This window comes from Erinaceus europaeus, chromosome 1, assembly GCF_950295315.1.
Source record: "Erinaceus europaeus chromosome 1, mEriEur2.1, whole genome shotgun sequence".
In the NCBI taxonomy this organism is placed as follows: Eukaryota; Metazoa; Chordata; class Mammalia; order Eulipotyphla; family Erinaceidae; genus Erinaceus; species Erinaceus europaeus.
The window spans coordinates 33,023,823-33,037,879 of record NC_080162.1 but is presented as its reverse complement, the minus strand read 5'-3'; the positions used below and the strand labels follow the sequence as shown (position 1 = coordinate 33,037,879).

General features: G+C 45.3%; 1 protein-coding gene across 4 annotated transcripts in view; it reads right to left on the bottom strand.

The window, feature by feature from the left end:
* TAF4 (TATA-box binding protein associated factor 4) overlaps positions 1-14,057 on the bottom strand; it is a 122,872-nt gene that overhangs the window by 34,524 nt on the left and 74,291 nt on the right. For all 4 annotated transcript variants that reach the window (XM_060179934.1, XM_060180050.1, XM_060179884.1 and 1 more), the window contains 8 exons: positions 12,944-13,110; positions 11,417-11,536; positions 7,984-8,103; positions 6,937-7,059; positions 5,127-5,216; positions 4,341-4,550; positions 3,006-3,153; positions 2,438-2,552 (listed from right to left, as the gene is read on the bottom strand). In XM_060179934.1, coding sequence (XP_060035917.1) covers positions 2,438-2,552; positions 3,006-3,153; positions 4,341-4,550; positions 5,127-5,216; positions 6,937-7,059; positions 7,984-8,103; positions 11,417-11,536; positions 12,944-13,110 — 1,093 coding nt within the window. The remainder of the gene's footprint in view (positions 1-2,437; positions 2,553-3,005; positions 3,154-4,340; positions 4,551-5,126; positions 5,217-6,936; positions 7,060-7,983; positions 8,104-11,416; positions 11,537-12,943; positions 13,111-14,057) is intronic.

The window sequence follows — 14,057 nt, the reverse complement described above, 5'->3', positions numbered from 1 at the left end:
ACCCACGGATCCAGGTTTGAGCCCCTGCTCCCCACCTGCAGGGGGGATGCTTCACAAGTGGCGAAGCAGGTCTGCAGGTGTCTATCTTTCTCTCTCCCTATTTAGCTCCCCCTCCCTCTCAATCTCTCTGTCCTACCCAATAAAATGGAAAACACAGCCACCAGGAACAGTGGATTCATAGTGCAGACACAGAGCCCCTGCGATAACCCTGGAGGTAATAAATAAATAAATAAGCAAACCTACTTCTAAAACAACCACAAACTGACAGAAACACTGGAAAATCACGTTAAAAACCTTTTATTTTCTGAATCATGGGAGAGTAAATGCCCTGATTCCCTACACCCCAATACTTCAGCAACTTTTCCCAGTGATAAGATTCTCTCTACAGAACTGGGCCACCCACCGTGGACCCCCAGCCATGCTCCATAGACAGTTCAGACCCATCCAAAATGTGCCCAATTGTCCCAATGACATCTACAGGAAACACATCCAGATTAGAAGCCCCTGACTTTCACTGTCATGTCATTTAGCTCTCTCAAGCCTAGAACATCCCTCAGACTTTCCTTGGCTCTCCTGCTCCTAGGTACTTGGAAGGGTACAGTGTGGCTGCTCTATAGTCTATTCACATTTCCTTCTGTTTGAGGTGGCCTCATGACAAGGTGTATCTTTGTGAACATTTTCACACAAGTTACATGGCCTCGCTGGACACCTTCCCACAGAGACTGCTAGTCTTGGTCCCTTCCTCCCTTCAAGCTCCAGCACAGGTGATCCCTGCCAGCTTCCTACCCGTGTTTACTGAGCACCTGTGGGAGGGACTCCAATGTGTGCACAAGTCCTTTCCTTCAAAGACTGTCCATTTATTTCCTTACTGACACCTGCATACACTAATGTTTCCTATCCTATACAGTGGGTTATAATTTGTCACTATACACAAGGTCATCCTGGACAATTTACAAGATCACTTGAAGTCATCATTTTCCTTTTTCAGCCATGGAGTAAAGACCTATTTCTGTGGTAGGAACAGTGTTCAGGAGCACTGGAGTGCTCAGTGGTATGACTGTCACTGCTCCCAGGGGGCAGAATTAAGAAGACATTTCCATCTAGCTATTTCTAGACTGATCTATAAAGAATCTATATGTTTATACTTGGGTGTCCAGTCACAACCTGAATACCATGGATTCACTCTTGTTTATTCAATTTCTGTATTCTTTTTTAAATATTTATTTATTTATTCCCTTTTGTTGCCCTTGTTGTTTTATTGTTGTAGTTATTATCGTTGTTACTGATGTCGTCATTTTTGGATAGGACAGAGAGAAATGGAGAGAGGAGGGGAAGACAGAGAGGGGGAGAGAACCTGCAGACCTGCTTCACCGCTTGTGAAGCGATTCCCCTGCAGGTGAGGAGCTGAGGGCTCAAACCAGGATCTTTATGCCAGTCCTTGTGCTTTGCACCACCTGCGCTTAACCTGCTGCGCTACCACCCAACTCCTCCACTTCTGTATTTCTAACTCCCTTTCCTGAAGGAAAGAACCAAGCTTCCAATAGCTTCATCTACTTACTTTTCTGATCTGCAGGGGTCCCTGTCTTGCACTTCCTACAGCTCCCTCTCTCCCCTGTGAATGGCTTCCTCATCTACTAGGTGCTAGTCCTCTATGCCAAACTGCCCCAAGAACACCTGCTGGGTCACTAACGCTCAGCCAACTGGGATCCACCTGCCCAATCATTTTTGTGATGAAGAATCTGGGGGGGGGGGGGGAAGGTCCAACAAAAGTCTCCTGAAGCACACATACCTACCAGCCACTTGACTATACCAAGTCCTGACCAGGCCCTATATATCTTACACCCCCCCCCCAAATGTATACAACACTTAGTCTGACTGCTCTGGAGGTTCTATAAAAAAAAAAAAAAAAAGGCTAAGAAGCATTCTCTATATACTCAGAATACCAAGTTATAGTATAAAAATGAATTCTCTATTCATTTGCATAACCTTCATGAGCTGACTTTGTGGGAAAACACACTTCATCAATGGCAAGGTAAAGTGTGAAAGGATTCGAGCACCCGGCTCCCCACCTGAAGGAGAGCAGCTTCACAGGTGGTGAAGCAGGTCTGTAGGTGTCTATCTTTCTCTCCCCCTCTCTGTCTTCCCCTCCTCTCTCCATTTCTCTCTGTCCTATCCAACAACGAACAACATCAACAATGGCAATAATAATAACCACAATGAGGCTACAACAACAAGGGCGTCAAAAGGGGAAAAAAATGGCCTCCAGGAGCAGTGGATTCATGGTGCAGGCACTGAGCCCAGCAATAACCCTGGAGGAGGAAAAAAAAAAATTTAAAAAAAAAAAAAAAGGTGTGAAAGGAACACACTCTCACCACTAACAGCTAGCCTGGGCAAATTCTCTCTAGCGTTCTCCTAACCATGCAGGCTTGCTCCTTACCGAAATGAGCCTCCCCCAGGCTCCTTGAGTTTATTTTTCTGTGCAGCTGCTGCTTGTGCTGAAACAGTAGAAAGAGCTTTGGTTCCAGGTAACACAGTAGGTTTCACCACGGGAACTGCAACACAAAAGACAGAGAATGTCCCCACCAACTCAAAGACACCATACTGCTGGGGAATCTGCTAAGAGACAAACCATGGGGAGAATCGTCACCCTGAACCCCTCCCACCCAGCTACAATAAAATTCTGTAGAACCCAAGACTCCTGACTCCAAGTTACAGGTATAGGTTTAAGTGGCAGCTCTCAAGCATTTATTTTCCTGTATATCATTGAGTTTTATATATAGGAATAACTACTTGATAAAGAAGGTAGCAGTGTTAAGAAAACAGTTTTAAAAGTCAGTTGATGGCACTTACAGTTGCATAGCATTCTAAGTATCATTATGCTAAGAGATTATATACTTAACATGACTAAAATGGTAAATTTGGGGTTATGTGGATTTCCAGCAGAAGAGACTTGCTGGCCAACCCTGAGACAAGCCCCTGCCCTGGGTGGCCAGCAAGGTGCTCACCTGGCTGCAGCTGGTTCAGTTGAATCTGCTGGGGCGTGGTGAGCACGATGCGGTTGTGTGGTTGTCGGAGTGCGACCATGGGCGTCTGCGTCAGAGTCACCTGTGGAGGGCGAATCAGCGCCCCAGGCTTTGGGGGCTGCTGGATCACCTGAGGCAAAGCACAGGGACCTTATGAGCATGCCATCCCCCTGGTGAATGAAATGCCCCAACCCCAGCTGGAGGTCCCTATCTTTGGTTCAAAATGGGGTAGCCTCAATAGAAGCAAGTCTCAGGCAGACTAGGACAGACTGAGTGGGGTGCCACAACTCAAAGAGCTCAAAATTTAGGACACATTTGCTGCTTGGGGGCCCTGAGGTCACTGGCTAGGTGACAAGAGTTTGCTGAATTCAACAGTCCTATGTGGAAGATAAGGTTCCCAAAATATGAGCAGAGGAAATATGGCTACCGAGGTATAGGTCAAGGTTTGTCTATCCTCCAAATGTTTTCTATAAGAGGGAAGGTGTCTTTTCCCACAGGAGGATGTTAGATATCCTAAATCCTGCCCCGAATGGGGTCCTCAAAGGTCTGCAACAATGTCCCCAAAAGCTTGTCTATTCTCACCACCAGATACCAACCTCCCACCAAGCACTCCTGGAGCCTAGCCTATCCGGCTGGTTTCCACACCAACTCACAGCCATTAAGACGACTAGTGAGAGTGCTTGCTCAGGAGCTACCATCTGGCTGTCTTCCTCTAATGCATACAAGCCCAGTCATCCTGCCCAGAAACACAACAAGTCTCCTCAGCTGTGCTCAGGTCCAGATATACTAAGGTCCCTTCTAAAGTCCACAGCTCTGGCCACAAGACCTTGCCCTGTACCTTGGGGCTAATGTTTCAGAACTCCCTCTCTAAGTTTTAAAAAGATAACCTGGTGCATGTGGCCTGTGTTATGGGACAGGTAAGACAAAGAGGTGGCTTGTGATTAATGAATTCTGCCCAGATCCTGAGCCGGACTCTGCTAACCAGGACAAGCAAAGGTGATTGTCTCCAGGGAGCTGTAACTTAAGGAGTTTGTCAAGCATGGGGTGATGGACATCTAGCTGGGTAAAAGTCAAGAGGCTCAATTCATGTTACTGTTACATATAAAATTCATGGGCCTAAGACTCCAGTTTACAGCCTAATGACTTCAGGCAGCACATCAGTCTCTAGTGAGAGCCTGCTCAGCCTAGGCAGATGGTCTCTGAGCTGCAGCCGACTTGAGGATGTTAGATATCCTAAAGTAGGCAAGCAGCTCAGTGTCAGCAAGGCTCTCGCTTTCATACCAGTGGTGTGGGCTGTCCCTGCTTGCCAACACCAACCTGTGTGGGCTGCGTGAGGCTGATGACAGGGGGCTGGAGGGCGCTGGTCACAGTGGCCCCTGTCTTCCCGGCTGTGCGCTGGACTGAACTACTCAGCACGACAGCCGTGAGTGCTGTGGTGGCCTGCGAGGTGGGCTGCGGCTGTTGCTGGCTCTGCTGGATGAAGGCTGCGGAGTCGGGGGTCAGCTGTCTCAAGGCAGGCAAGCTCCTCTGGGCAGAAAGACAAACAAAAGTTAGCAGGCAGAATAAGCCCCCTGGCTCACCTACTACTACTGATGTGGGGTTCAGTCCCTTGAGGAAACACTGCTGCGGTGGGGCACAGGTATACTGTATATAATAGCACCTACCCCTATATACACATACTATCACAGAACAAAGAGCAAGAGTGGCTAGAATGCATTTTAAAATATTTTTTAAAACTAGCAGCAAAAAAGCAGTACTTTGGAAATACTCTTAGGAATATCAGGACACCAAAAGGGTATCTGAGAGGGTGAGCTGATGCTGATAAAACTGTTGGCCATAACTGGGGAAGGGCCCATGGTCCTTCCCATCCACGTACCACCCAGCGGGTTCACCTTGGATCAGCATCGGACCCTTCTAGGTCCCTCAAACCACAGCATAAAGGATGTCATAACTTACAGAAAGTCTCTTTCTAAGAGGAAACCTAACATTCTATGGCAGTTCAAGCATTTGGATAGATGATGCCCCCAAATCCCAGTCCTCTCCCATAATAAGCCCACCCACTGCCATCTGTAGGTACAATGCAAACAAGGTCTTTAAAATTACCTTCAGGAAAGGCACAAGGTAAGGTTGAGGTGAAGAATTAAGTTCTCGGTATAACCTACTAGTGAAATCTTCTGCTTCAATTTTTCCATCCTTAAAAATAAAACTCACAGTGAAATTCTGCCATGAATGACATTTACCAGTCTCTTCTCTCTGCATCTTCTCTTTGTCTTTACCATCAACTACTCTTTCTGCCAGTCTATGCTGTGCAAAGGCAATGGAAGTCAATGCCAAGGGTCTGACTAGCATGGGGCTAGGGTTTGCGGCTACATGCTCCCCTGAACTTGCTATGTCAAGGCTAGAGGCCACATCTCTATCTGGGTAGCTACAGATCTACTCTGGTCTCCTTCCTAAGTCTGATTCACTCTAGCATTCATTCAGCAATAATAAGCACCGACAATGCATCAGGCATCTCATAGGATACACACTAGCACAAAAGTAGCCTCATTATCAAAGTCAGTGTGGTAAATAAAGGTGTCACAGGATACTGGAGACTAGAGTAAGTGACACCTCTGTGAAAACCACCAAGCCCCCAGGAAGATGCATTGAGCAGGGAAGGAAAGGAGAGCACAGCAAAAGAAGTGAGATCCATTCTGAAAATCAAAAGAGAATTCAGAAGAACAGACAGAAAGGTGAACAGGAGGAAGGACATAACAGACTATCTTAGAGATGGAGCTAGGAAGGGGAAACACCTGTTCTGTGGACACTGGGAGGAGCACTGCCAGCTAATCTTACACTTTTTTTTTTTTTAAGTTAGGAACAAATAGCAAAGTCTCAATCTCATTGGAACAAATTCTAGGAGGGAGGTCACATGTGAAAGGCAGGAAAGGTGTGAAGTTGTATTCTGAAGAAAAGCCATCTATTGACCTCACTAATCCTGTGGACATACTGATGGGGGGCAGGGCATGCATTGGCAATGGTGCAGATACAAAACAAAAATGATGTGGTAGCTGGTAAAGTGTGAGTATACATGCAAAGCTACACAAAAATCCTCTACTTTATTTTCTAGTCTTTTTTTTAATTTTCTTATTTCTTTATTGGGGGATTAATGGTTTATAGTCAACAATAAAATACAATAGTTTGTACATGTGTAACATTTCCCAGTTTTCCACATAACAATTCAACCCCCACTAGGTCCTCCTCTGCCATCATGTTCCATGACCTGAACCCTACCCCCACCCCAGAATCTTTTACTTTGATGCAATACACCAAACTCTTTCTACTTTTCCCCCCTTTTGTTGCCCTTGTTTTTATTGCTGTTGTAGTTATTACTGTTTTGTTGTTGATATCATCACTGTTTGATAGGACAGAGAGAAATGGAGAGGAGGGGAAGACAGAGAGGGGGAGAGAAAGAAAGACACTTGCAGACCTGCTTCACCAGCTATGAAGCGACTCCCCTGCAAGCAGGGAATCAGGGGCTAAGACCGGGATCCTTGCGCCAGTAATTGCGCTTCACGCCATGTGCACCACCCGACTCCCCTCTTTCTACTTTTTACATTTAAATTTTTCACTAAGAAAGGTTTAGATTGCAGGACTTACATGTCTGAAGTCTTGGGTTCAATCCATAGCACCACAGACCCTAGAGTGGTGCTCTACCTAGCCCCTTTCTCATTAAATATATAAATCTTTAAAAAAAAAAAAGAAGAAGAAGAATTTCACACCCCTGGGGCATAGGCAGGCACTCAGAGAAGCAGGAGGGCCCAGTTCCTAGCTGACTATATATACTAGGACTTCCCATCCCTACCACATGGGATGTTCCCCAGACTGACCACCCCAGGGTTATCACACGTCCACAGACAATGAGTTTTCTTACCAGTAAATTCTGTACTAACTCTTTCACATTAGCCGCTGTCTCTGTAGACTGTTTACCCGATGAAGCCAGTTTTATTAACGTAGATAGAAAATTTTTACATTTCTTCACGTTTTCCATGGTTTCCTGGTTCAAAGTTTAAAAAGGGGGGGAAAAAAAAAAAAAAATATATATATATATATATATATATATATATATATATATATGTGAAAAGGTCTCAAAAGGGAGAATTTCATCACAGTTCTTATTCTAGAATACATATATGCATCTAAGAAATTTATGTTTCTTCTCTAAACTTTAAAGAAAATGCAGTAACTCCTAGCACCTGCAGATGGAGCAAGAAGGGAACACCTTGGAGGACCATCTGACAGCACTAATAAGCCCCAAAGTTCACATTCCATTCAGTTCCACAGTTCTATTTCTGCAACTAGAACGAGATCAACAACTAGAAATGTACATGTGCGCACATGTACACACACACGCACGCACGCACGCACGCAAGATATTCACCATAGTGAAAAAGCAGATTTCTACCTAGACATACTTCAAAGGAATTAAACTGTGACAGCTCCCAACTCAACAAAGAAACATGAAAAGGTCAATCATTAAGACAGTATGACCTGGGCAGGGGAGATAGCATAGTGGATATGCAAAGAGATTCTCATGCCTGAGGCTCCAAAACCTCAGGTTCAATCCTTCTGCACCCACAAGCCAGAGTTGAGCAAGTACTCTGGTAAAAAAATTTAAAAATAAAGACAGTATGATCTCACCAGCTTTAAGATATATACATGTGCAGTGAAAACAGTGTGAGTGTAAGTACAAGTGGACATCTACCATATAATCCACATAGTACTTCCTCAGATTCAACTGTGTGGCTTCATAGGCCTAGAAAACTCAGACAGAAGACAGGTACCTGCCCCTGCAGAGTCTCTAGCTCAGATCTCAGGGCACTGGCAGGTTAGGAGAGGGCCAGAAGAACACATGCCTACAGCTCCCAGGATAAGGGAGGGAGGCTACCTGGAGTGGTCAGCAGGCAAAGCAGTGACTTACCGTGGCGGCTGCAGATGTGGTGGTGGCCCCTGGCACTGCTCGTTGAGGTGTCGCTGTTTGAACTGCTGTCGCCGTGCCAAGTGCAGTGGTCTGGGCAGTGCCACCCAGGACTAGCTGAGGCTAGGAGAACCAGAACACCAGGTGAGCAGAGGCTGTGGACACTGACTCATAACCCTTACAAGTGACACATGGCAGGGGAGGGACCAGGCCAATAGGTATGCCCCTGAGAAGACTCAGTGGTGAACTGGCCCCTGAGGGCTGTGATCTTCTTCTGTACCTGCAGCAAAACCAACAAAGATGATGCCAACTGTACAAAGAACTTAACTGCCAGAAGCTCTGATTAAAGTTGTAGTGACCATTGCAGACTGCCTTTATATTACTATACTCAATCCCAGCTTTCAGAAATTTAAAAATAAAAGCAGAGCAGAGGACTACAACTGAAACCTTACCATCAACATGGTGCAGAGTGGTTGGTGACAAAGCCAGTTGTGCACACTCACAATAGATTGGGGGTGGGGGGCATATACAACACAGATGATCTATAACACCTAGACCTTGAGAATTGCATCAAGAATCACTGGGAATAGCAAACTTTAGTGGAAGAGTAGCTGGTGTTAGCAGAGGTGTACACTTTGCTTAACAAACTGAGTCAAGTGAGCAGTGAGACATGACACACAGCAACCTGGCCGGTCAGACTGCTAGCAGAGATTTCTATTTGATATGAATAATCAATATGCAAATTTTTACTGTTTAACAGTCTTATTAACTTTAACATTCACTATTATCCCTATAAGTTTTTAAAAACATTCCCTTTTTCTGGTTTCTGAAGGCAGGGGGCAGTATAACCCCTCACATAACACTTGGACACAATTACAGTTAGGGATGCCCCTCCTTCTCCAGACACACTTATTAGGTCTCTACAGTCTCCAAGTATCCCCAGGCTGTCAACACTGATTTAACTAGGGTGTAAATTGCTGGATATGATGAGATTTTTCTTTATAATCTGTGTGTTCATATAAAATTAAGCATATATTACTTTGCTACCCAAAAAAAGTCAAATTAAAAAGAACTTCAGGGCTGGGGAGATAACATAATGGTTATGCAAATGCCTCTCATCATGCCCAAGGCTCTGAGCTCCCAGGTTCAATACCCAAGCACCACCACAGACCAGAGCTGAGCAGTAGACTGGGAAAAACAACAACAAATTCAAAGGAAGAAAACCAACCTGACTGGGAGGTAGGAGGCGTGGGGTGGGGTGCTTAGCAATGTAGCTACTGGTCACCCAGAAATACACAGAGCCCTTCTCATCTTATAGGGGTTCGCCTTCTACATCAGCATTTACTCTTTATTCACTTCTAATGGTCCAATGAACATCTCTTTCACCCAGATGATACTAAGGGTTGTGTCTTCATAATATAATAAGAAAAATTCATTAAATTTAAAGAAAAAACTGAACTTCACTAACTTCTCTGAAAATCTGTCATTCACTATAACTGAGATCTAGGAGAGTCAGGTTGAACTCAGGGCCAAGATTCCACCCCAAAAAGTTTCATCTTTGGGATTTTATGCTCATTGATTGGGTTATCAGAGAAGTCATGACACACTTTTTGCATAGAAAAAAATTCAAAAGAATGCATCATGACTGGGGACTGAGCTATATAGCACAGCATGTTAAGCGTACTTGGTGCTAAGCACAAGGACCGGTGTAAGGATCCCAGTTCCAGTCCCCAGCTCCCCACCTACGGGGGGGTGGGTCTCTTCACTAGCAGTGAAGCAGGTCTGTAGGTGTCTATCTTTCTCTCCTCCTCTCTTGATTTCTCTCTGTCCTATCCTGATTTCTCTCTGTCCTATCCAACAACAATAACAACAACAAGGAAAAAAGGAAAATAATAACAACAAAATGGGAAAAAAGAATACATTGTGACTTTTCCAACAACTGAATAGTGCCAAAGGGTATGTGAAAATGTGGTCTTGCTGTTACATGCAACCTCTCAGTCTCAGTTTTCTCATGTGGGAAATGGAGATTGTTACTCCCCTGTAGTGATGAGGGTCACACAGAAACAGCCCTCACAATTAAGTACAACCCTGGCACCAGCAGATGGCTAGATAAAAAGTGGCTGGCAGGGAGTCGGGTGGTAGCACAGCAAGTTAAGTGTATGGTGCAAAGCACAAGGACTGGCATAAGGGTTCTGGTTCCAGCCTCCAGCTACCCAGCACCCACCTGCAGGGGAGTCACTTCACAAGTGGTGAAGCAGGTCTGCTTCTCTGTCTTCCCCTCCTCTCTCTATTTCTCTCTGTCCTACCCAACAACAATGATATCAAGAGCAACAACAATAATGACTACAACAATAAAACAACAAGAGCAACAAAAGGGAATAAATAAAATAAAATAAAAGTGGTTGGCACTGGAGGAACCACACAAATGTTGGAGGCTACACAGTAGTAAGAACAGTACTGAACTATTTGCATCCAGCTATTCTTTTTTTATTTACTTTATTTTATTTTATTTTATTTTATTATTGGATAGAGACAGAGGAAGAGAAACCAAGAGAGACACCTGCAGCCCTGCTCCACCACTTATGAAGCTTTCTCCCTGCAGGTAGGGACCAGGGACTTGAACCTACGACCTTGAGCACTACTATATGTGCACTTAGCCAGGTGTGCCACCGCCTTGCCCCTCATCCAGCTATTCTACCCAGCTACCAGAGCAATCCAGGTGCGGCTCATCTTTTTGTAGGAAAGGTCACCTCACCTGTGATCAGGCCCCTCTCCCAGCATGACAGATCAAAGGCTGAGTTTCTGGGGCACCAACCAGTGAAGAGAGAAGTTATAGTCTGGAACCTGCTTCAAATACTTATTCCCCACAACTGGAAGCACTCTGGGTACCAAGTCCATCAGTTTTGATGGTGAAGGTGTCTGGGATGTGCTCACTAGTGAGAAGAAAGCAGATCACAGGGAGGCAGTGCAGCCTGGCAGCCTGCATTAAGTCCTGAGATCATACAGGCTGAGTTGAGTAGTAAGGTCCAGAACCTCACACATCATCTGCAAGGTCCATGGGGATGGTGAGTGTCACACAGTTAATGCACATTACTAGGGACCCATATAGACAGGACACATCACCATCACCAAGACACCTACAAGGGATACACACTACCACCCTCCTGACAGATGTGCGCAGTTGCCTAGTGAAAGATGAAGATTCTAACTACATTTCCAGTTTTGTGAGAAGTTTTTAGAAGAGTTACTACTGTGGCATTCTATGTGGCTTTAAAGAAGAGAACCTTGACTGTGCTGAAAGTCAGGGGGAAAAAAAAAAGAAGAAGAAGAAGAAAAGAAAAGGGGGGGGAACTTTGTGCAGGAGAGATTCCCTCCCAAAATTATTTAACTCTAGCATCTAACATATACCAAGACATCCTCAGGGTCAATTGTTCACCTGCACTCCGGGTGAACGCTGTAATGCTGTGGTGGGTTGTACCGTTGTCTGGGCCTGAGATACTTGCTTAATTATGGTGGTTGGGGTCACTTGCCGTGCAATAATAGGTGTCCCTGGTGCCTGAAAAACAAGTTTTTAAAAAAAGTCATTTCAAAAGAGTTCCGAGTGAAAGTAATTCCCCACCACCCACTACACCCAGAAATCAATCCTTAAATATAGAACTACTGCATTAAATATAGAACTAGCCAATTTTCAGTGAGATTACTCTAAAGTTTTCTTACCAAAGAAATGCATGACTGACATATTCTTACAATAAAAGTATAATTAGACTAACAAAGTCTATACTTGGAGGCCAGGTGGTAGTACTCCTGGCTGAGCACACACATTACCATGCATAAGGATGTTGGTTCAAGCCCCTGGTCCCCACTTGCAGAGGGAAAGCTTCACAAGCAGTGAAACAGTGCTACAGATTTCTCTTTATCTCTCCCTCTCTATTTTCTCCTCCCTCTCAATTTCTGTTTCTATGACCAAAAAAAAAAAAAAAAAAAAAAGAAGAAATTTAATTAAAATAAAAAAAGAAGTAAATCAAATTATTTTTAAGTCTATAAGCACTGTCTTTATAGAGTGCACATATGTTTAAATCAGTCCCTATGTGAGCATAAGTTTCCTGAATCTAAACACTGGTCACAGTGCTGTTGAAGAGATGTGAAGAAGACAATGGCCCACTTACATCTTCGGACCAGATAGGGTCTAGAGCACACTGTCAGTGGATTTACTATGACAGGAGCAAAATTCTGACAGCCAGATGTCTATTACATCTTTATTCAACTTCTCAAACCTTGCAAAGCAGTTCGGGGGGAGGGGGGTGTTCTTAGTATCTGCTGCTCCTATGCAGGCGTCGATTCCAGAGGGGCTATGGCTTTGATCACAGTAGAAGGAACTTTCAGGGTCTATCTACTCTCCATTTCAGGAACTAAGCAGACAACTGGTTCAGCAGAGCAGAACTTCAGCACCAGAGAGAGATCTCTCTGGAGGCAGTATTGAAACAGGTAGCAGTCAACCAATGGAAAATGATGTTCTGGACCAGAACTATCCAACACTGGGAGGGGGTGGGGTGTGCTTGCAGCCTCAGCACTTACCCAAAACCACAGTGCCAGGTCAGGTCAGTGAGCCATGAAGACACAAATATGGGGGTGGGGGGGGAGATATAACTAAAGTCAACTGTATAAAGCTCTTACGCACTGCACTGATAATAGCTGACCCTCACTCATAACTTGCTCTTCCCACAAATCTCAGGCTTTAAATGCCTCGTGTGGTCCTTCAACAGTCCTATGAGACAAGCACTGGAATGCTCTCCACTTTAAGGAGAAAACTGAGAGAGAAGGGAAGGGAAGGGAAGGGAAGGGACTAGGACTAGGACAAAACCCAGCTGGCCCACCAGTGATCCAGTGCAAGTGGAGGCAGAGTCAGTCCCTTAGAGCAGGGCCTGCCCTGATGGACAGAAGCAGCAGGTCAGCTGTGACTCACCTGCACGGTAGAGATCTGGACAGGAGGGGCACTTGTGGGGGTTGCAGGGCGGGGTGCCATGGTGGTCTGAGGCTGAGCCTGGGCATGGGCCTGGGCTTGCATCTGAGCCAAGGCCTGCTGAGGAATCATTAACAGCTGTCCATTCTCGCTCCGCACGAGAACCATACCTGGGGACAGAAGGGAGAGCCAGCATCAGAAAATGTGTTCCAAAACCCCAATTGAAGAAAAAAGAAGAGAAAATGCAAAACACAGCTGCTGAACTATAATCATTCTTGCTACGAAAAGATGCTATATAGGACAAAAGCACAGTAAAAGGTATTCTCATGGCATTCAAATAGCAAATAGAGCCTCCCTCTAGCCACAAACAGGTTAGGTCACAAAGCAATTATACCCCCACTTCAGCATATGAAGCCATCTATGCCCACCACCGTGCACCCCCTTTACGGACAGGACTCCAACAAATCTGACCACACCCACAGTCACACCATCCCATTCAAACTGTCTTGTGCTCACACTTAGCATCCCCAGGCTGGCCTAGCTCACAAGGTCCCAGCACTGCCCCTGAGCAAGTTCTTTATCCCTGTCCACATCCAGGATCCAGAAGGGCCAGTTCACAGCTTCTCAGGCCTTGTTTCTCTCCTGTCCAGCAGATTAATATGGACCTACAAGCCGTCATACCCTGGCCAACAGCCTAAGCTTCCCAACTCAGATCCTGTAGGCCCCAATCAAACCGTCCTCCAAAGAACAATGCCTCCAGCACCAGCATACCTATGCTAGAAGAAAAGCTGTACTCACTCTTCTTGGCAGCTTATTTGGGCCACCTCCAAAAGAGACAGACAGGGAGAACAATTCACACCCCTGTCTTGAGCTATACCACTAGAGAGCAAATGCATTCAGAATTAGTTTCAGCTTCAAAAAACAGCATCTGATTTTATCACAGACTGAAACAGCAACATCATGTCACTTTGAGTGACATGAAGAAATGAACGGCCAGGGGCCTTAAAGGCATCACAGTGTCCCTACATGAATGAGGCTCTGAGCCACCCAGTGCCACCACAATGGCCAAGCTTCAGGACAAAGAACTCAGGGAACACCAGGGCACTGTGTATATTTG